The sequence below is a fragment of the Sciurus vulgaris genome (assembly GCF_902686455.1).
Source record: "Sciurus vulgaris genome assembly, chromosome: 15".
NCBI lineage: Eukaryota > Metazoa > Chordata > Mammalia > Rodentia > Sciuridae > Sciurus > Sciurus vulgaris.
The window spans coordinates 24,876,217-24,900,864 of NC_136476.1; the positions used below are offsets into that span (position 1 = coordinate 24,876,217).

At 34.1% G+C, this 24,648-nt stretch overlaps 1 protein-coding gene across 3 annotated transcripts in view; it reads left to right on the forward strand.

Annotated features, from left to right (window-relative positions):
• The window catches only part of RIC1 (RIC1 homolog, RAB6A GEF complex partner 1), a 111,134-nt gene that overhangs the window by 22,153 nt on the left and 64,333 nt on the right, over window positions 1-24,648 (forward strand). For 2 of the 3 annotated variants that reach the window (XM_079113004.1, XM_079113003.1), the window contains exons 2-3: window positions 10,215-10,322; window positions 21,263-21,342. In XM_079113004.1, coding sequence (XP_078969130.1) covers window positions 10,215-10,322; window positions 21,263-21,342 — 188 coding nt within the window. Of the gene's footprint in view, window positions 1-10,214; window positions 10,323-21,262; window positions 21,343-24,648 lie in introns of those variants that run through there. The other variant, XM_079113005.1, reaches the window with a different exon arrangement.

The window sequence follows — 24,648 nt, forward strand, 5'->3', positions numbered from 1 at the left end:
ATGAAACTGTAACAAATTTGATCTCAATTAGTAAAAATTATAAGTACTTTAAGGTAGAGAAGTTGATGTCAGGATTTAAATGACTAATAAAATCTTATATTCTTGAGCTAGGAAGGTCCTGAAAACCTAAACATTTGGTTCAGTAGGGCAGCAGGGAGAGGGAATCTTAGCAGGTAGTAATAGTAAGGGAATGAATGACGGAGTAGTGGAAGGTTGACAAGCTGTAGCCTTTGGTGTCCTGTTTTTGTATAGCCTGTAAGCAAAGAATAGTTATCTTTTATATTGTTTGAAGAAGGAAAAGAAAAGAATATGTGGCAGAGACTATATATGTCTCGCAGATCTTGAATTGTTTTCTCCTTGATCTTTTTTGGAAAGTTATCTGACACAGAAGAATGAATGAATGTGACTATAATTTTTGTCCAATTTTATAAACTACTGGGAGAAGGGTCCTTGATTATAATTGTGTGTCTTTTTTCCTTTTAATGATGATACATTCTTTCATATATTTTGAAGCTTTATTAATAGATATAATTATCTATAATAATTATAATTGTTTGCCTTTCTAATGAATTTATCATTTTAATAGGAAATTTTTCCTTATATATAATAATGTTTAGTTGAGCATTATTTTTTCTGAATTTTATCATTCCACTTTTCATGGTTTACTGTTTACACATTTTTCTATTCTTTCATTTTCCACCCTTTTATATCATTGTATTCAAAGTCCATTTATGTGGTTAACTGTATCTGTGTGTTAGCTTTCTGTTTCTGTGACAAAATACTTGACATGAAAACTTAAAAGGAGGAAAGATTTGTTTTGGCTCATGGTTTCAGAAGTTTCGGTGCATGGTCATCTGACTCCTCTGCTTTTAGGCCTGTGGTGAGGCAGAATATCATGGCAGGGAGAGCATAGTGAAGCACATTATAGTGCTAGAACCATGAAGGAGCAGATGGAGGCCAGAGAGCCAGTTGGGTTCTTTTGTATGGTTTCTATTTCTGTTTTGAGATTTCTGCTTTTGTCTTCATTCATTATGAGTATTTTTCCTTGAACGTGTTCATAATACCTTGCTTTAAAATTTACGTTAAATTTAACTTCTGGGTCATACCTCTCTCAGTTTCTGTAAAGTTTTTTCTTTTGAGTTATCCTTTCTTGTTCCTTCACATGCTTATTAAATTTTGACTTGTCATTTATGATATACCATAAATTATAGAGACCAAATTTTGTTATGTCCCTCTAAGAGTGTTATGGCCTTGAAGGCTGTTACTTTATCTCAATTTAGACTTTAAATTCTATTTCACTTGTGGTGGGCAACTTTTGGTATCTTCCTTTCATTTCTCTCAACTGCCATCTGTTGTTTTTTCATCAGATGCGGTAGTCTTTCCCATGCAGGAAAAAGTCGTTCCCATGTAGTTTAGAGTAGAGTTTACATGTGAATTTTTGAGATGGATCTTCCCTGAGGCACCCTTTCTTTTAGAATTTCCTCCATAACTTTCCAGCAATAATAGCAAGTCTTAATTTTGTTTGTTGCCTCAAGTCAGTAAATCTACTTCTATGACCCCTGAACCAGATACAGATCCAGATAACAGATTGGATTGTAACTTTAGGCAAAATGCTGAAGATCTATTAAAATATATAAAAAATGTGTGTGTGTGTGTGTATACCATAGATTTTATTTTTTATTTTGAGACAGAGTTTCACTAAGTTTCATAGTACCCTCACTATGTTACCGAGGCTGGCTTTGCACTTGGAATCCTCCAGCCTCAGCCTCTTGAGCCACTGGCATCATAGGCTTGTGCCACTGAGCCTGCCAGATTTATAGATTTTACCTGGTGGCTTGTCATGTCTTTCAAGATAGCTAATTTCCAATTTTTGCCTATTTTAGGTTGCTTTCCAATGCTTTGAAATACTTTGTTTTCTAGATTCTTGTCATTATCTCCAGGAAGGTTACTTGAAGCAAATTTCTCTGCCATTGCCTGAAGCTGCTTCCTAGAAAAAAGCTTTTGAATTTCCTTTTCTGTATTATTTCCCACATCCATAATGCAGATTATTAGCTAAGTGTATTTATTAGATAATACTCTTTGCTTTAAAGCCCAGCTATAGTCATTTCTTTGGACATTGTGCTTTTGGTGTCATTTATAAAAAAGTCTTTGCCATACCTAAAGCTGTTTAGATTTTTCTACTGTTATCTTCCAGGAGTTTACATTTTACATATAGGTCTGGGTTTATTTTAATTAGTACTTACATAGGGTGTAAGATGTACATCCAGATTTATTTTCATGAATGTTGATGTTCATTAGTTCTAGCAATATTTGTTGAAAAGACTGTCTTTTCTCCTGGGTATAGTCTTTGCTCCTTTGTCAAACATCAGTGGAGGGGCTGGGGTTGTAGCTCAGTGGTAGAGCCCTTGCTTCCCCCTTGTGAGGCACTGGGTTCGATCCTTAGCACCACATAAAAATAAATAAGTAAAGGTATTGTGTCCATCTACAACTAAAAATATCTTTAAAAAAAAATCAATTGAATGTATTTACATGGGTCTATTTCAAGACTGTTCTCTTTCTTTGATTGATTTTGTTTGTTCTTTCACCAGTACCATTAACTTTATAGTAAGGTCGTCAAGTCAGTAGTATCATATTCTTCAACATGTTCTTCTTCAGTATTGAGTTGGCTCTTCTTCATCTATTACCATTTCATATAAAATTTAGTTTGTCAACATCCACAAAATAATTTGCTGGGATTTTGACTGTGATTATATTTAATCTGTAGATTAAATTGATCTGATATGTTAATAGTATTAACTTTCTGTTCATTAAAATAGAATATCTTTTATTTAGTTCTTTGATATCTTTCATCAGAGTTTTATAATATTCCTCATGTAAATCTTACATAAAGTCTGTTAGATTTGTATACCAACTATTTCGTTTTTGAGAAGCTAGTATAATGGGAGAATATTTTTTATTACAAATTCTACTTTTTCATTGCTGGAATATATGAAAGTGATTGACTTTTGTATATTATCTTCTGCAACTTTGCTATCATTGTGTGTTATTTCCAGAGGTCTTGATGTTCTTTTAGAATTTCTACATAAATGATCATGTTATGATAAAGACAGTTTTACATCTTCTGTCCCAGTACATGTTTATTTTATTTCCTCCTCTTGTCTTATTGAATTAGCTAGTACTTGTGCTGTTGTGTTGAAAAGCACTGGAGCACAGGACCATCCTTGCCTTGTTTCTGGTCTTGGTGGGAAAACGTAGAATTTCTTAAAGTATAATATGATATGTGGATCTTTTGGTAAGTGTTCAAGTTGAGGAAGTTCCCATCTATTCCTAGTTTGCTCAGAGGATTTTGTTGTTGTTGTTTGTTTGTTTGTTTTTATCATGAATGGTAGATATGTCAAATGCTTTTTCTGCATTTATTATTATAATCATGTAAATTTTTCTTCTTTAGCCTGTTGAAGTGATATATTTATTTTCTATTGTTGGGCTAGCCTTGTGTGTCTGGGATCTAACCCACTTGGTCTGGTGCATGATTCTTTTTATACATTGTTGAATTTGACTTGTTTATATTTTTTGAGAGTTTATGTATCTATATTCCTGCGGGATTTTGGTGTATAGTTTACCTTTATTTATTTATTTATTTATTTATTTTTTATTGTAAACAAATGGAATACATGTTGTTTCTCTGTTTGTACATGGTGTAAAGGCATACCATTTGTGTAATCATAAATTTACATAGGGTAATGTTGTTTGATTCATTCTGTTATTTTTTCCCTTCCCCCCACCCCTCCCACCCCTCTTTTCCCTCTATAAAGTCCTTCCTTCCTCCATTCTTGCCCCCATCCCTAACCCTAACTCTAACCCTAACACTAACCCTTCTCTCCCCCCATTATGTGTCCTCATCCACTTATTAGCGATGTCATTCATCCTTTGGCTTTTTGAGATTGGCTTATCTCACTTACCATGATATTCTCCAGTTTCATCCATTTGCCTGCAAATGCCATAATTTTATCATTCTTCATGGTGGAGTAATATTCCATTGTATACATATGCCACAGTTTCTTTATCCATTCATCAACTGAAGGGCATCTAGGTTGGTTCCACAATCTGGCTATAGTGAATTGAGTAGCTATGAACATTGATGTGGCTGTATCTCTGTAGTATGCTGATTTTAAGTCCTTTGGGTATAGGCCAAGGAGTGGGATAGCTGGGTCAAATGGTGGTTCCATTCCAAGCTTTCTGAGGAATCTCCATACTGTTTTCCAGAGTGGCTGCACTCATTTACAACCCCACCAGCAAAGTATGAGTGTACCCTTTTCCCCACATCCTCGCCAACACCTATTGTTGCTTGTGTTCTTGATAATTGCCATTCTAATTGGAGTGAGATGGAATCTTAGGGTAGTTTTGATTTGCATTTCTCTTATTACTAGAGATGTTGAACATTTTTTCATATATCTGTTGATTGCTTGTAGATCGTCTTCTGTGAAGTGTCTGTTCATTTCCTTAGCCCATTTGTTGATTGGATTATTTGTATTCTTGGTGTAGAGTTTTTTGAGTTCTTTATAGATTCTGGAAATTAGCGCTCTATCTGCAGTATGAGTGGCAAAGATATTCTCCCACTCTGTAGGCTCTCTCTTCACATTACTGATAGTTTCCTTTGCTGAGAGAAAGCTTTTGAGTTTGAATCTATCCCAGTGGTTGATTCTAGCTTTTATTTCTTGTGCTATGGGAGTCCTGTTAAGGAAGTCTGATCCTAAGCCAACAAGTTGAAGGTTTGGACCTACTTTTACTTCTATAAGATGCAGGGTCTCTGGTCTGATTCTGAGGTCCTTGATCCATTTTGAGTTGAGTTTTGGGCAGGGTGAGAGACAGGGATTTAGTTTCATTCTGTTGCATATGGATTTCCAATTCTCCCAGAACCATTTGTTGAAGAGGCTATCTTTTCTCCATTGCATATTTTTGGCCCCTTTGTCTAGTATGAGAAAATTGTATTTATTTGGGTTTGTGTTCATGTCCTCTATTCTGTACCATTGATATACCTTTCTATTTTGGTACCAATACCATGCCGTTTTTGTTACTATTGCTTTGTAGTAGAGTTGAAGATCTGGTATTGCGACACCCCGTTTCACTCTTCCTGCTAAGGATTGCTTTAGCTATTCTGGGTTTCTTATTCTTCCAGATGAATTTCATAATTGCTTGCTCTATTTCTGTAAGGTACGTCATTGAGATTTTAATTGGAATTGCATTGAATCTGTATAGCACTTTAGGTAGTATGGCCATTTTGACAATATTAATTCTTCCTATCCAAGAACATGGGAGATATTTCCATCTTCTAAGGTTTTCTTTAATTTCTTTCTTTAGTGTACTGTAGTTCTCATTGTAGAGGTCTTTCACCTCTTTTGTGAGAATGATTCCCAAATATTTTATTTTTTTCGAGGCTATTGTGAATGGGGTAGTTTTCCTGATTATGCTTTCCAAAGATTCATCACTTATGTATAAAAGTGCATTAGATTTATGTGCATTGATCTTATATCCCGCTACTTTACTGAATTCACTTATGAGTTCTGAAAGTTTTCTGGTGGAATTTCCTGGTTCCTCTAAGTATATAATCATATCATCAGCAAATAGGGATAGTTTGAGTTCTTCTTTTCCTATTTGTATCCCTTTAATTTCTTTGGTCTAATTGCTCTGGCTAGAGTTTCAAGGACAATATTGAATAGAAGTGGTGAAAGAGGGCATCCCTGCCTTTTTCCAGTTTTTAGGGGGAACGCTTTCAGTTTTTCACCATTTAGAATGATATTAGCCACGGGCTTAGCATAGATGGCCTTTACAATGTTAAGGAATGTTCCCACTATCCCTATTTTTTCTAGTGTTTTGAGCATGAAGGGGTGCTGTATTTTATCAAATGCTTTTTCTGCATCTATTGAAATAATCATGTGGTTCTTGACTTTAAGTCTATTGATATGGTGAATTATATTTATTGATTTCCTGATGTTGAACCAACCTTGCATCCCTGGGATGAAACCCACTTGATCATGGTGTACTATCTTTTTAATGTGTTTTTGTATGCGATTTGCTAAAATTTTGTTGAGAATTTTTGCGTCGATGTTCATTAAGGATATTGGTCTGAAATTTTCTTTCCTCGATGTGTCTCTGTCTGGTTTAGGTATCAGGGTGATATTGGCTTCATAGAATGAGTTTGGGAGGGTTCCCTCCTCTTCTATTTTATGGAATACTTTGAAAAGTATTGGAATGAGTTCTTCTTTAAAGGTTTTGTAGAACTCGGCTGAGAACCCATCTGGTCCTGGACTTTTCTTTGTTGGTAGGCTTTTGATGACCTCTTCTATTTCAGTACTTGAAATTGGTCTATTTAAATTGTGTATGTCCTCCTCGTTCAGTTTAGGCAATTCATATGTCTCTAGAAACCTGTTGATGTCTTCAAAATTTTCTATTTTGTTGGAGTATAGATTTTCAAAATAGCTTCTAATTATGTTTTGTATTTCAATCGTGTCTGTTGTGATATTTCCTTGTTCATTCCGAATTTTAGTGATTTGGGTTTTCTCTCTCGTCTTCTCTTGTTGGTGTGGCTAAAGGTTTATCAATTTTGTTTATTTTTTCGAAGAACCAACTATTTGTCAATTTTTTGTATTGTTTCTTTGTTTCAATTTCGTTGATTTCAGCTCTGAGTTTAACTATTTCCTGTCTTCTACTACTTTTGGTGCTGGTCTGTACTTTTTCTAGGGCTTTGAGCTGTAGTGTTAGGTCGTTTATTTGTTGAGTTTTACTTCTTTTATTAAATGCGCTCCATGAAATAAATTTTCCTCTAAGTACTGCTTCATAGTGTCCCAGAGATTTTGATATGATGTTTCTTTGTTCTCATTTACCTCTAAGAATTTTTAATTTCCTTCCTAATATCTTCGGTTATCCATTCATCATATAATAGCATATTGTTTAATCTCCAGATGTTGGAATAGTTTCTGTGTTTTACTCTTTCATTTATTTCTAACTTCAATCCATTATGATCTGATAGAATACAAGGTAGTGTCTCTATCCTCTTGTATTTGCTAACATTAGCTTTGTGGCATAATATATGGTCTATTTTAGAGAAGGATCCATGTGCTGCTGAGAAGAAAGTGTATTCGCTCTTGGTTGGATGGTATATTCTATAAATGTCCGTTAAGTCTAAATTATTGATTGTGTTATTGAGATCTATGGTTTCTTTGTTCAATTTTTGTCTGGAAGATCTGTTCAGTGGTGAGAGAGGCGTGTTAAAATCACCTAGTATTATTGTGTTACGGTCTATTTGGTTTCTGAAATTGAGAAGGATTTGTTTGACAAACATGGATGAGCCACTGTTTGGGGCATAGATGTTTATGATTGTTATATCTTGCTGATTATGCTTCCCTTAAGCAGTATGAAATGACCTTCTTATCCCTTCTGACTAACTTTGGCTTGAAGTCCACATTATCGGAAATGAGGATGGATACTCCAGCTTTTTTGCTGAGTCCTTGTGCGTGGTAAGTTTTTCCCCATCCTTTCACCTTTAGTCTATGGGTATCTTTTTCTATGAGGTGAGTTTCTTGCAGGCAACATACTGTTGGATCTTTCTTTTTAATCCAGTCTGCCAGTCTATGTCTTTTGATTGATGAATTCAGGCCATTAACATTCAGGGTTATTATAGAGAAATGATTTGGTTTCCCGGTCATTTGGTTCATTTTTTAAATTTTATTTATTTGTTTGTTTGACATAACTTGTTTCCTCCTTTATTTGATAATTCCTTTAGGATAATTCCTCCCTTTGCTGATTTGCTTCTTTGTTTTTCATCTCTTCCTCATGGAATATTTGCTGAGAATGTTCTGTAATGCTGGCTTTTTGTAAATTCTTTTAGCTTTTGTTTATCATGGAAGGATTTATTTCATCGTCAAATTTGAAGGTAAGTTTTGCTGGGTATAAGATTCTTGGTTTGGCATCCATTTTCTTTCAGGGCTTGAAAATGTTGTTCCAGGCCCTTCTAGCTTTTAGGGTCTGGATTGAAAAATCTGCTGATATCCGTATTGGTTTCCCCCTGAATGTAATTTGGTTCTTTTCTCTCACAGCCTTTAAAATTTCTGTCTTTATTTTGTATGTTAGGTATTTTCATTATAATGTGCCTTGGTGTGGGTCTGTTGTAATTTTGTGTATTTGGAGTCCTATAAGCCACTTGAACTTGATTTTCCATTTCATTCTTCAGATTTGGGAAATTTTCTAATATTATTTCATTGAATAGATTGTTCATTCCTTTGGTTTTTTTCTCTAAGCCTTCCTCAATCCCAATAATTCTTAAATTTGGCCTTTTCATGATATCCCATAGTTCTTGGAGATTCTGTTCATGATTTCTTACCATCTTCTCTGTTTGTTCAACTTTGTTTTCAAGGTTAAATATTTTGTCTTCAATGTCTGGGGTTCTGTCTTCCAGGTGTTCTATCCTATTGTATATGCTTTCTATGGAGTTCTTAATTTGGTTTATTGTTTCCTTCATTTCAAGGATTTCTGTTTGGTTTTTTTTCAATATCTCTAACTCTTTATTGAAATGATCCTTTGCTTCCTGTATTTGCTCTTTTAACTGTCGATTGGTGCGATCATTCAATGCCTGCATTTTCTCTTTCATCTCATCGTTTGCTTCCCTGATTGTTTCAATTATGTACATTCTGAACTCCTTTTCTGTCATTTCTTCTGCCATGCTGTCATTGGGTTTTATTGATGTAACATCTAGATTTGTTTGCAGCATATTCTTCCTTTGTTTTCTCATGTTGTTCAGGTATCAGTGGACTGCTGAGATATTACAGATTGTCTCTGTTGACTTATAATGTCCCTGAAGATTTCTACTATATCCCCTCTTAGCCTTCAGTAGGCTGACATCTTGGAGGAAGTTGATAGTGCAGTGCTCCACAAGGAAGCTGCCTCTCTAGGGGTGGTGGCCTTCAGGTGGGGTATATTCCCTGCTAGTGGGCAGAGGTGTCTCCACTTGTTGACCAATGGTCATCCAAAGGGTAACTAGGCTGCGGGCTGAGGCAAAGCCTGTTTGGGCCTGAGTCTCTGGTTTTACTGTCCTTGTGGGAAAACCTCACCCGGCAGGGAAGACTCACCCGGTGGGGAGGTCTCGCTGGTCAGTTCCCCTCCTGGAGGTTCCCCTCAATCTACAACTACTGCCTGGGCTGGGCTGCCTTCCTCTGCAACGTTCCCAGGGGCCCGGACCTACCTCCTGGGCCTGGGAGCCTCACCTTTCCTAAATGATTCTCCTTAGGCTGCCGAATCCAAGCAGCCACGCTCCTCCTCCTTTTCCTCAGTGCAGGCCCCGGCGTTCAGGAGTGGTTGTTCTGAGTCCAAACAGCTTGGCGAGCAGCTCCTCCTCTGGCAACCACCTGTAGCTCCGGTGCAGTTGCTCTAAGTCCAAGCACCTCTCCGCACTGCTCCTCCTCCTCTTCCTCCTCGGGGCAGGCCCTGGTGTTCAGGAGTGGTCGCTCTGAGTCCAAACAGCTCTCCTCGCAGCCCCTCCTCTGGGTCGCCACCCGGAGCAACCACTGGGGCTCCGAGTCCAAGCGCTGTGCTGAGCGGCCTCCTATCCAATGCTCCCAGTTGTCGGAGTTCACTGCTCCAGCGGGGGGAGGGGTGTCTCGCCAGCAGCTCTACTTCACAAAGTTCCCTGTGTTCCAGGACTACCGCCCCATCCGGGACGCCTCCCCAATGGGAGAGACTCACCCGGCTGCTTTGAGTTGGTCCCAAGTCTCTCAATATCTCCTCTTTTGAATCCTAAGTCCTGGAGCAACATGAAATGCAGCCACCCTCCAGTCCGCCATCTTGAAACCCCCTAGTTTACTTTTCATGTAATGTCTTTTTCTGGTTTTGGTATTAGAACAGTGACCTTACAGAATGAGTTAGGAAGTATTTTCCCCCACTTCTATTTTCTGGAAACTAGTATAATTTCTTTAAATATTTGGTTGAATTCACCTGTGAACACGTCTGGGCCTGGTTCTTTCTCTTTTGGAAGGTCATTAATAGGTGTAACACCTCATTTTTCTTTTTGGTTGATTTGCTTGGAATGTTGAAAGCTGAAGATTTAATATTAGATTATGTGATCTTTTATTTCACTTTAAAAATACTTGAGTATTCTGTTATCTTAAATTTTATTTGTATATGTTTTATGAGCTATAAGTAAAAATACAACTATTTTCTTCCAGCCCAGCGTGTTAATTGTGACCTACAAGGAACCTGCAAAATCATCTACTCAGTTTGGATCCTACAGACAAGCTGAATGGAGACCAGATAGTACCATGATAGCCGTGTCAGTAAGTAGATTTTTTTAACTTAAATAGTGTTTTCTTATGAAATCATTTTATTGTATTTAAACTTGATTGTATTGAATGACTTCCTTTCAGTTTTCACACTTCTAAATATTTATCTTTCTATAGTAGAAATTGCTGTACTGATTCTTCTATGCTGCTACTGTATCCTCTAATCTTCCACCTACCATATCTTTGTTGACTTTACTACTTCCTGTCATCCCTAAACTAGCACCTGTATCCTTTGCTTTGTGATCCTCTTACTTTCCTGTTTTGTCCTTTAAATCTAGTCCAGCTTTTAAAAACTTTTGTCCATATTCACATGGTGCTTCTGAATTTATGGTTTAAGTTCTGCCTTCCATTTAGAAGGAAATCCTATAAAATAATAAGCTTTGTTTTTACATCATACTAAATTCTCATATCTGTTGCACTCTTCTGGATTTCCATTAGATGTGCCTGGAAATGGCTCATTTTATCTTTTCAATTTATATTTTATCAGTATCATCTTTAGGGATGTCATTATCACCTAATTTTCAATAGCAATAATATGTATGGTTAACATTTACTGAGTAAAACTTTCTATGTAAGTACTACAATTAGTTTACATGGATCACCTCATTTAATCTTTAGATCAGTGCTTTGAAGTGTATACTATTATCCTTTTTTTTATTTTTTATTTTTTTTTATTGTAAACAAATGGGATACATGTTGTTTCTCTGTTTGTACATGGCGTAAAGGCATACCATTTGTGTAATCATAAATTTACATAGAGTAATGTTGTTTGATTCGTTGTTATTTTTTTCCTTCCCCCCACCCCTCTTTTCCCTCTATACAGTCCTTACTTCCTCCATACTTGCCCCGCTCCCTAACCCTAACTCTAACCCTAACACTAACCCTTCCCTCCCCCCATTATGTGTCATCATCCACTTATTAGCGATATCATTCGTCCTTTGACTTTTTGAGATTGGCTTATCTCACTTAGCATGATATTCTCCAATTTCATCCATTTGCCTGCAAATGCCATAATTATCATTCTTTATGGCTGAGTAATATTCCATTGTATATATATACCACAGTTTCTTTATCCATTCATCAATTGAAGGGCATCTAGGTTGGTTCCACAGTCTGGCTATTGTGAATTGAGCAGCTATGAACATTGACGTGGCTGTATCTCTGTAGTATGCTGATTTTAAGTCCTTTGGGTATAGGCCAAGGAGTGGGATAGCTGGGTCAAATGGAGGGTCCATTCCAAGTTTTCTAAGGAATCTCCACACTGCTTTCCAGAGTGGCTGCACTAATTTGCAACCCCACCAGCAATGTATGAGTGTACCTTTCTCCCCACATCCTCACCAACACCTATTGTTGCTCGTATTCTTGATAATCGCCATTCTAATTGGGGTGAGATGGAATCTTAGGGTGGTTTTGATTTGCATTTCTCTTATTACTAGAGATGTTGAACATTTTTCCATATGTTTGTTGATTGCTTGTAGATCTTCTTCTGTGAAGTGTCTATTCATTTCCTTAGCCCATTTGTCGACTGGATTATTTGTATTCTTGGTGTAGAGTTTTTTGAGTTCTTTATAGATTCTGGAGATTAGTGCTCTATCTGAAGTATGATTGGCAAAGATATTCTCCCACTCTGTAGGCTCTTTCTTCGCATTGCTGATAGTTTCCTTTGCTGAGAGAAAGCTTTTTAGTTTGAATCTATCCCAGTGGTTGATTCTAGCTTTTATTTCTTGTGCTATGGGAGTCCTGTTAAGGAAGTCTGATCCTAGACCAACAAGGTGAAGATCTGGACCTACTTTTTCTTCTATAATCTGCAGGGTCTCTGGTCTGATTCCGAGGTCCTTAATCCATTTTGAGTTTAGTTTCGTGCATGGTGAGAGATATGGGTTTAGTTTCATTCTGTTGCATATGGATTTCCAATTCTCCCAGCACCATTTGTTGAAGAGGCTATCTTTTCTCCATTGCATATTTTTGGCCCCTTTGTCTAGTATGAGAAAATTGTATTTATTTGGGTTTGTGTCCGTGTCCTCTATTCTGTACCATTGGTCTACCTTTCTATTTTGGTACCAATACCATGCCGTTTTTGTTACTATTGCTTTGTAGTAGAGTTGAAGATCTGGTATTGCGACACCCCGTTTCACTCTTCCTGCTAAGGATTGCTTTAGCTATTCTGGGTTTCTTATTCTTCCAGATGAATTTCATAATTGCTTGCTCTATTTCTGTAAGGTACGTCATTGGGATTTTAATTGGAATTGCATTGAATATGTATAGCACTTTAGGTAGTATGGCCATTTTGACAATATTAATTCTTCCTATCCAAGAACATGGAAGATCTTTCCATCTTCTAAGGTGTTCTTTAATTTCTTTCTTTAGTGTTGTATAGTTCTCATTGTAGAGGTCTTTCACCTCTTTTGTGAGATTGATTCCCAAGTATTTTATTTTTTTCGAGGCTATTGTGAATGGGGTAGTTTTCCTAATTTCTCTTTCTGAAGATTCATCACTTATGTATAAAAATTCGTTGGATTTATTATTGTTATCCTTTATAATAGATGAGTAATTTAAGGCTATGAAAACCTATTAAGTCCTATCCAAGATTACATAGATAGTGTATACTAGAGATATAAGACAGAAACTCAGATTTTATTTACTAGACTACAAATAGACTAACCTGTCTTCCTGCTTTCAGTTTTAGAAAAAGATCATGTTGTATTATGCTGAGTAGATTAATTATCGGAAAATGTGTCAAATAGACAAAAATATTAAGTAGTTCTGTACTTCTTGTAGCAGGAGTTGGCAGACAACCAGCCACATATCAAATCTGCCTTGCTGCCTGTTTGTGTGTAGTCCATCAACTAAGAATAGTTTTTTTTACATATTTAAGTGATCAAAGAAGAACTTTTTTATACTTGAAAATTACATGATATTTTAATTTAAATGTCCATAAATATTTATTGAAGCACAGAAATGCTCATATATTTATGTGTTATCTCTGGCTTCTTTGAGCTACATCAGCAGATTGAGTTTAGTAGTGCTAATAGCAACCATATATGAGGCTCTCAGTGCTTTACTCTTCTATGCAGTGTATTATAAATTATAGTTACACATTATGAATTAGATGGCAAAGTATTTTGCTTATTATGCAATGAATTGCACTATAGCAATGCAAAAGAATACAAGATAAGTAGACATTACCAGACTAAGCACTCATTGCAGTATTTACAGTTTACCGAAATAGTCACAAAATTAAGAAATTTAAAACAGCAGAATCACAGAATTTCTTCACAAAAAATAAAATATAAAAAGTACATTCAAAGTAAGTTAGCTTGATCCTTGGTGAGTTGACAAATGTTAATATTGCTTAGTTATAGTTTATTTGAATAATTAGTGCTAAGTGTGAAGTAACTAAGAATTACTCTGAATAAATAGCTTGTGTAGAACAACTCCAGAAGAAATATTTCTCAAAGAAGTTGAGAAAACTCTAAATCAGTATAATCTAAAGAGGAATCCACTAAGGTGTGCATTAATTGATGGTGGTAAAAATACACATGAAACAAAAAGACTTACTTGGACAGACTTACAAAGCTTATGAAAATATAAGACTTTTAAAACCCTATGGTTATTGTAAACTTTTATCAGACATCCAAGTTGAGTGCCCTGCCTTGCCCCACCTCACAGCTAGCTATTGGATGACCTAGTAGTAATAAAGGTTTATTCAAACATTTTTAGCTTATTAGTGAAAATGGAAGTTTTTTCAGAATTTAAAAGAATCACCCAGCTGAGTTTGGTGGCATACACCTTTAATCCCAGTGGCTTGGGTGGCTGAGGCAGGAGGATCATGAGTTCAAAGCTAGCCTCAGCAACTTGGCGAGATCCTACCTCAAAATAAAATCTAGAAAGGACTGGGAATATGACTCGGTGGTTAAGCACACCTGGATTCAATCCCAAGTACCAAAAAAACAGCACCCTTAACAGACACTGAATAACTTTGGATAATAGCTTTTTTACCCCAGAGCTGGGGATTGAACCCAGGGTCATTCATATGACACAGGTATTCTAGTACTAAACTGTATCCCCAGCCCTGAAAATAGCTTTTGCTGCAAATGTGGTAGAATTTCCTAATGAATTTAGTCTAAAGCTATAAAGCAAACAGTCTTATCTGTGAAACCGATATGTGGTAAACTCATTTTAGTTAACAACTAATAAAATTGTTTGAACTACAGGTAATGTCATGCTGCTTTTTATATGTACAAGTTTAGACAAGATCCCTAACCCACACAGAAGTAGCAGTAGATATATTTTATGAGCTCAAGCCTCAGCAAGTTCCAATAGCATTTTATATTTTTATGTATAAAATCCAGTTGTGCAAAAGAAAAGCTTTCACATAACCTTCAATGAGAAATGATTAATCTGCAGTATTAAAGTAAAAAGCCAGGAGAATAATTCTATAATACCCTATAAGGTGATATACATTCAGTTAAAATCACATATCCATGGATTGATACCAATATTTGGTTGTATTTGTATGAAAAGACGTTTTCAGATATGAAACCTGTAAATTCTCATTATTGACCTGATTAATAGATAAAACTCTACAGTAAATTTTGATGATAGGGAATAGTCACTTTAATCCCCAATTAGCTAAATATGTTATCCTTATAAAAAGAACCCCATTCTCTCTCTCTCATTAGTGGATATGTATTACCAAAAATAATAATACAAACACACACACACACACACACACACACACACACACACACACATACACACTAGGTTGTCATTACAATTTTATTTAGACTATCACTACAACTTATAAAATTTGGGAGTTTTTTTCCTTTGTATTTATCATGTCTTTTTATTTTTTTGTATTTCATTTTGACATCTTAGGGCTCTGTTGTCCTTGCAGAAATTGTCCCCTCCTAGGAGTAGCCTATTCCTAGAGATAGATATTAAAGGACTTAACTACAACTGTACCTTATTATGCAAACCAATCTATCCAAAGCACATACTCGAGCTACCATCTTTATCATCCTCTGACCCTCTGGGCCACTATTCCCCTCTTCTGTTAACCTCAGTGACAGGTACCAGATAACTAAAGACCACTCCTACAGTTCAGAGCACACTGAACTTATTCAGACTCATCAATACTAACTTTATTTACCTGTTTTACTTGTTCTTTCTCATAGAAATTACAGTAAAGACTCGATGCATGTTTTCCTTTGGCTCCTGGTGCCTTCTTGCTGACCCTGGTACTTCCCACATCGCCTTTGATGTGATTTGTCATGCTTCCTCCACCTGGAACTGAATAACAAATTCTTCAATGGCACTTGCCTTCTGACCTGTTGGCTCACCATACCTGAATAATATACCTTTTAAAGTCCTGTCACGTTATATAAGTACCTACCTAATGTCCTTGATTTTCCTCTCCTGGCTTAGAGATCCTACAGTACATAGTGTCTAGCCATTTACAGCTAAAGTTTAGAGTTCTGTATTCCACATAATAAAGTCCAAGCTTAGCATTACATTTGAGGTCCTTTAAATCTCTAAAACCCTGCTTCATTATTATTTTTCTGATGTTATGTTTTCATTTTTTTTCTGCAAGTACTCTCCTTTAGACAGCCTGGCTTCTTTTTTATTCATAGGAATATTTAGGGAAAAAAAAGACAATATTTGCTAATTATAGAGGATTAACTGAATATGAGTAGTTGAATACTCTGGTTTCAAGCTTAGATGAGTGAGAGAATGTTCATGGCAACTACTGAAAAAAACATAAAGAGGAAAAGCAGTTTCATTAAAGAAGATATGATTATCTATATTTGGTCTCATTTTTGGCATATTACATGATTGATTTTTTTAAATTGTAAGATATATATAGCATAAAGTTGCCATTTTAATTATTTTAAGTGTACAACTCATTAGTTACATTCACTGTGTTACACGACCATCACCACTGTTTTCTTTGTCATCACCCCAAACAAAAACTTGGTAATCATTAAGCATAACTCAGCATTCCCAATTCTCCCAGTTCCTGGTAACCTCTAATCAACTTTCTGTATCTATGAATTAGCTCATACCAGACACCTCATGTAAGTGGAATCATAATGTATTTGTTCTCTTGTGTCTGGCTTTTTCACTTAGGGAAGTGTTTTTAAGGCTCATCCACCTTGTGGTATGTGTCAGAACTTCATTCTTTTTTACGACAGAGTTGTATTTCATAGTATGTATATAGCATATTTTGTTTATCCATTGATCTCTTGATGGTCATTTGCATTGTTTCCAATTTGTGGCTATTGTGAATAATACTCTATTGAACATTAGCATAGAAGTATTTGTTGGGAGTCCTTATTTCCAGTTCTTTTGGTTAACTCAGATGTAGAATTGCTAGATAAATCTCACAGAGACTGTACTGTCTCATTCCTTGTGGCAGTATTTAAAAGTTCTGATTTCTTCTTACCATCCTTAACATTTAATTTCCATTGTTTCTTTGTTTTTTAAAGAGTGTGAAGGGGTATCTCATTGTAGTTTTGATTTGTATTTCCCTGATGACTGATGATGTTGACCATTTTCCATCCATTCTTACATATTAGAGAAATGTCTATTAAAATTTTTTTATCCCTTTTTAAATTGGATTGTTTTTGCATAGTTGTTTCCTAATAGTCACTCTATCGGGCGACTATAACAGTACTTCTTACTCCTGTCTAACTGTAACTTAGTACCCTTTCATCAACCTTTCTGCATCCTTCCCTGACCTCATTATCCTTTTAATGTCTCTAGAATCTATAGTCCTGTTACCACTCTTCTTTCTGGTATTACATTCTTTTTACTCTGTGAGTAGAGGCGTGTCAATTTTAGTGATTTTCTTTTCTTTTTTTCTTTTTGTGATTTTCTTTAAAAACCCAGAATTTCTTTCATTGATTTTACTTTTCTGTTTTCTATTCCATTGATTCCCACTCTAATTTCATTTTTTTCTCTCCTGCTTAGTTGGGGTTTCATTTGGTCTTTTGTTACTAATAAAAGATAGAAACTGAGATCATTGGTTTGAGAGTTTTCTTTTTCTCTAGTACAGATATTTAAAGCTATAAATTTCCCATTAAGTACTGCTTCAGCAGAATCCCACAAATTTTGGTATTCTATATATATTTTTTTAATTTCCCTTTTGATTTCTTCTTTGATCCATGAATTATTTAGAACCTTGCTATTTTAGTTTCAAAATAAAATTGACATTTTAAAGAAATTTAAGTGAAGGAAATGAATTTTAATTAAATTCAATGGAAATATAAGCATCATTTGGGGACTGTGTGTATATGCATATTAGGCCACATGAAATCTTACAATTTGTTGATCTCTATTTGTTTCATTGTGAAAATTTTTTATTGCTATGCTTTTATGATCAGTGCTTTTTCCTGCAGTGTCCAACTGATTCATCCAATCCAATATGTTTTTTGACTCATATATTTTAGTTTTTATCTCTAGAGTTCTGTTTGGGCCTTCTATATTTTTGTAAACTTTTGAAGATAAGGAATATAGTATCTATCTGTTTTAATACCCTTTGTGCTAATTTCAACATCTTATTGCATTCTGGGTTGTTACAATTGGTTGATTTATCTCTTTACCACGTGTTGTATTTCTTGCCTCCATGCATGTGCAGTAATCTCTTAATTGGATGCCAGAAATTGTGACTTGACTTTGTTATTTGCTGGATACTTTTGTGATCCTATAAATCTTCCTGGAATGCAGTAAGTTACTTGGAAATAATTTGATCTGTTCATGTCTCATTTTAAGCTTTGTTTTATGGATTCAGAGCGCAATCTTGAGCTAGTTATTACCCACTACTAAGGCAATATCTTTCTAGATGTACCACAGGAAGACTCGAAGTCTGCTTTCCTGAGTATTCTACCTAATGTGCTATAAATTATGACTTTCTTTAGTCCTGCTTATGTACTGTTCTCTTTACCAGTCCTTTCAAATTGTTCTTTCTTCTTCCTTGAGTAGCTTCCTCACACATTTATGTCCTTATTGGTATTCTTGAATTGTTTCTCCATTCTTTCCTCTCTGGTGTGGTACTTTGTCACATGAATTCGAACTGCCTTATTTAATTCTAGAATCTTCAGCTTTATCTTCTGAAGCCAGAGAATCTACTAGGCTCTGTCTCAGTTTCTATTCTCAGTGCTGTAACCTGTAAATTCTCAAAAAGGCAGTAAACTGGGTAAGAGGAGTAGGGCTAACCTTCATTTCCCAGCTTTCATTGCTTGATGCATGTTTTGGAAATCATTGTTTATTATATTGTGTTTTTTGTTGTTGTTATCTCAAAGGAGCATAAATCAACTTTAGTTTAATCCATTTTGGTTGAAAACAGGGTCTCACTGTCCCCCCCACCCCAAATTAATGCTCTGGTATAAAACAGTGTGGTAATACTAGGAAAAATAATTTTGAAAGATATGTCACAAAATAACTATGTTTGAAAGTACTTGTAATTTGTAATCTTAAATCATTTCCCAATTGAGTATACTCATGTGTATGTATGTACAAAGTCTGGAAGTCTATACCAAAATGTTAAATTATTATCTTGGGAGGGTGGTATGATTTGGGGTAATTAAGTTTGTTTTTTCTCATTTTGAACATGTGTAATAAATAAAAACAAAATATTATTTACAGACCAGTGTAAAGAATTTGAGTGCTAGTCTATTTCATCCTTATTTGAAGCCTAACATAACAATAAGTTGGAATAGAAGATACATATCTAAGTCATCAAACTCTTTATCTCTTTAATTATCTTTGTGATACATCATTCAGGTCATTGGAGCTAGATCCTTAAGTGTGTCCTATAGAAAGAAGGAAAAGGTATTTAAAATAAGTCATGATAACAGGAGAAAGAACATCAACGTTATGCTTTTCATTTACTTAAAAAATTAGTTTTGGGTGAGAGAGAGAGAGAGAGAGAGAGAGAGAGAGAGAGAGAGAGTGTGTGTGTGTGTGTGTGTGTGTGTGTGTGTCAGAAGAAGATGGTGGGATTGTTTCCTGTTGATTAAACAATAGTCATGCTTTATTTGCGTTAGTTTGGGAGCATGAAGAGAAAACTAAGGTCATTATAACCCTGTCTAATGACAGATTTAGTGCAAATTGAGGCTGCTTTTAAGGATAGTTTACTACCAAGACTTTTAAATTGTTCAAAAGCAAGACTGTTTAATAAAATATTGGTGATAGATGTCCTTGAGCACTGGAAATATTTGGCATTTGGTTTACATACTAAGTTGATTGATATAAAATATCAAAATGTAAATCAAGATATTATTTGTAATATCACCTAGTATTCTATGTACATAAAATTTCTAAATACTAGTACAAAATGCTGTATTTTCCCTGACATTATAGTCTTTTAAGCACTTTATATGTTAGTATTAGCATTTGATACACTGAAATATCAGACTTTTCAATGGCTTAGGACAGCATTTGTAAGTAAATGTTTTCCATGTTCAGTATGAGATCATATACTGTGTGACTCTAGCCCATATAAAGTAACAGTATAGATTAAATTTTTTGAACAGCCATTATTCTGTAAAGGAACAAGGATATGTTTGTAACTTTAATATGGCTTCATTTGAAGCCATTTTCCTTTTGTTTTTTTGTTCTCTGTATTGTAAGAACATAAAACTGCCTGTGAAGAATTAGAGAGATGATCATATATGAAGTTTTCAACCTTTCTGTATTCTGATAAATCGAACTTTAGTTTTTGAGAATGCATCATAAAATAGTTAAACTTATAGTTGAAATACAGACAGACCTGGCTTTGCTTAAGAAACTGAGCATTTTTTTCTGTTACTCCCGTAAGTGAAAAACAGGAAGCTTGTACTGGAAAGAAATATGAAACGTTTGATCTTTTCTTTGGTTTTCTTTGGTTCTACTTTGGGTAAATGCCCATTTGCCTCTAAAATGATAGGAATTCAGTGTTAGTGTAAAAAAGTTTGGGGAAAACATTTGCCACTTTGTTCTGTTCTGTTTGAAAATGTTGGATTAGAAAAAGCTGTATATAGTACTTCACAATATTTAAATAAATGTAAAATGGTTGCTTGAGTTTCATAAGTCACTGATGTTTTCACTAGTTTCTATCTTAAAAATATTTTGTTAACTTAGGAAAAAATGATGTTCAAAACTATGCTGTGTTCAAGTATGAATTTACCTCAATAAAATATATATATATATAATTATAGCACACTAATTGAAATAATAATGATAGAAAGGAAATCAGTAGAGTAGAGGTCGTAGATCTGGGGAGAGAAGATGGGAGAGAAAGGAAAGGTACTGAGGAATGAAATTGATCAAATTATGTGCATATTACAAATGTGACATAATGAATTCCACTATTATGTATAATTATAGTGCACCAATTAAAAAAAGAAAAATGAGGTTCACATTTAATGTTCAAATGTCCACATTTTTGGAAATTAAAGGTTAGCTTTGCTTTTCTTTGATAATACTATTCTATGTAAATCAAAGACCAAAAGATTGATTTTTGAAGTATATAAATATGCTATTTTGAGGTTAGTATGTTTATTTGACCAGAGTCAAGCAATTTACATACTGTTAACTTTCCTTACAAGCTTGGAATAATTATTGACTATATTATTGCAGAATTCATAAAGTCTGTATTTTGCAGAATAATAATTTACCAATTAAATAAATGTAATTATTTGAGAATGTTCATGTCTATAATATTTTATGAACTATATCAATTATATGTTTATGAAATATTTGTAAAACCTTTCTTTTCACAATGGGTTATATTGAAACAAAAGTCATTTTACTTACATATTTAGGCTAAAATTATTCAAAAGAAAATTCCTAAGAGTGAGATTTCTTTTCATAATAAGAATATATAAAATTAAAATTTAGGGGACCAGTTATAGCCTAACTTTAATTCATGCTTAATAAAATTTCTCTTTCAGACAGCAAACGGCTACATCTTATTTTTTCATGTTATATCTTCAAGAGGTGACAAGTACCTTTATGAACCAGTATATCCCAAGTAAGTTTGTTGGCTTTAATTTTTTTAATACTTAATCTGCATACTTTATATTCACAGAAACATTGTAGTTTTAGATTGTCTGAAGTTATTAAAATAAAACTAAGCCAGCATTTCCAAAATAGCGTTTCAGAAATTACCAGGTCTTTGAACTATAATTTCTTGAATAAAGAATTCTGTAACTAAATAAGTTTGGGAATCATTAGGAATGTATTGTATCTTTTCTTAGCCATTCACAATTACTATTAATATACTCCAGGTCTGACATTCTGCAGTCTTTATTAGAGAGGAGCTAAGAAATCATGAGGGGAGGAGGTGAAATGTGAGTACATTATAGGTACTTTTGCCTGTGATTTTGTATATGCATAGGAAAAAAAGAACCTCAGATGTCTGTTACCTCTTGATTAAAATTTGAGGGACTATGAACTTTTGCTCTTTGAATGTATAGTTATGTATATTTTTGTGGGTTTTTTTCCCCATAGCATGCCTTACTTTCAAAATAAAAGGACGTATAATTTTAAAGCATGTCATTTTTTAAAAAAGATGAAGTTTTGAAGCTAGATATAAAAGATTATCATATTTCTAGATAATAGAAAATATCCAAAATGTAAGGAATTAATGAGAAAAATAGATTTTACTATTTGAAAAGTTTAAATTTCTGAAAATTAACAGCAAAAAAAAAAATTTAAAAAGTAAATAACAGACTTGGAGAAATATTTTTAGTAAATAGGGACTCAGCTTATTGTTTTTAATAAAAGAATCATATAAATTGCTAATAAACACAGTTTAGAATTACTATAAACACAAGAGAAACTGTTCAAGCCTAAGATTATTCAAATAAAATATCAAATTCAACAATTTTTTTAAAAACTCAAATGTTAATATAGAAAAATGTTTGTGGTAAAATTATTCTACTAGTGGAGGTATAGTAAATATTTTTTTGCTCACTTCTGAGAGAAGCTATATTCCAAAGTGTGATAATAGGGAGTTATCAGGTTAACTGTAATACATCCTTCTCAAGGGAGATGTAGTCATTAAATATAATGTCTCAGAAAATTTTATATACTCAAGAACCTGACTGTATTCAAATAAACAAACAAATCTACACGAAATTACATATATATTACCATAACTATTTAAAACAAAAATAATAAAAATTATCCATGAAGATCCAGAACATATTCAAAATATGGAAATGTATTTAATTTTGTTAAACCGAACTTGAAAAATCCAAAAGATAAAGAAACCCATGATTTCCCCCCAAAAAAATGGTACCATGAAACTTTTTTTAAAGGTAACCTTTGTTAATATTCTTGAGAATACTGCTTTGGAAAGACTAAATCATGTAGAATATACGTCAGATTCTAAGAAACTATCTAGATTTTCCTGATGCAAGAGCCATTGTTTTTGTGACAAATATAGTGTTAATAAGGGTATTAGCTAAATTTTGAAAATGTTTTTAAGCACAGGAAAATTTTGATGATGGGATTAATTTGGTTAATATTCAATATTAAACTTTAAATGCAGCAACCCTTTTGACACATATAAATATATTATTCACAATTATATGTACATCATGTGTATGTCGAAATTTTATATTCAGTGTTGTGGGTATTAATAAAATAATTTTTTCTTGACTTGTATATTTTGAACTGTTTTGTCTGACTATTGCTTGATTTAGACATGCTCCTGTAAATAAAAAGCAATAATCACAATCAATTGAATTTAACTTAATCAGTCTGTACAACTGTGGACAGGGTAGAAAATTAACTTTTCTTAACTATTCTTAAGTAGTAAGAATACTGTTTTCTTTATTTCAGCTCACTAATATGATTTGTATATATTTACATGTTTCAGAATAGTACTTTGAGTATCACAGGGTTTTTAAAAGCAATACTTTACTTTTTGATTCCAAAACTATATGAGATGCCACTTTAACTAAGTCCTGACAATACATAATCTTTGCTGTACTTGGTTATGTATGTTGGGGTAGAAAATTAAATAAAGATATTATTCTATTTTCAGTTTGGACACTCTTTCCTTATAGTGAAGATTTGGGGTTTTAATACCTGGGCTCACTAAAATGTGCTTAAAACAGCATGAATCATGGCTTAAGAGATAATCTTTGGTGGCAGATATCTGGAATTGAACTTCAGCTTTGCCATACCTGATGTATGACTTTTTTCAAGTTTTTAATACTGCCAAAAAATGTTTCATCTATAGAATGGGATAATAATACCAACCATTTCACAGAATTAAATGAGATCATTCATATTCAATGCTTGGATAAATACCTGGCTTATGAGAAAATTAATAAAGGACAACTGCTGTAATCACTAGTATATTTTTTCTTTCACAAAATTTTTACTTCATTTTTAAGATTTTATGTAATTAATATATATTAATATGTATTTATATATATCATTTATTTTTCTTTTTTTTTTTTTAAGGAGAAAAACCAAAGTACAACTAATAATGTTGCTTTCATAAAATTACTATTATTCAAATAATTTTTTTAAATTTATTTTTATTGTAAACAAATGGGATACATATTGTTTCTGTTTGTACATGGAGTAACAGCATATCATTTGCATATTTATAAATTTACATGGAGTAATGATGTTTGATTCATTCCATTAGTTTTTTTCCTTCCCCCCTACCCCTCCCACCTCTCTTTTCCCTCTATACAGTCCCTCCTTCCTCCATTCTTGTCCCACTGCCACCCCCCATTTTGATTTTGATAATGATATCATCATAACTTGTACCATTGTAAACAATTAAGTAGTTCACAGACACTGAGTGTTTTCACTACTCATTTAATCACTCCAAAGGAACAATTACCAAATGTCAAACCTCCTCTTCTTTACTCCTTTCCTCTCCAACATAGTTCTTCTTACTAGCTCTGTGTTAATGAAATTAGTACTGACTGGAAAGGAGGAAGAGACTAAGGCTACAGTTTCTGATTTCAGCAGTTTATCTCCAAAAATCCAGTTTTCTTGGAGGAAAATCCTATATTATGGGTCAGAAGCATCTGCTGAATCACATCAAATATAGAGGAGAGAAGAGGTCTGAATTAGTAGTAGACATGAAAGTTTCCCTCATCATATGTTTGCAGTCATGCATTGCTTAAGACTGGAATGTTTCTTAGAAATGCATCCTGAGGTGACTTCATCATTGTGTGAACATCACAGAGTGTAACTATACAGACATAGATGTTATAGCCTATTGTAGATGTTTAGAGCTTTTGTATCCTAAGCTACAAACCTGTATAGCATGTTACTGTACTGAATACTATAAGCAGTTATACAA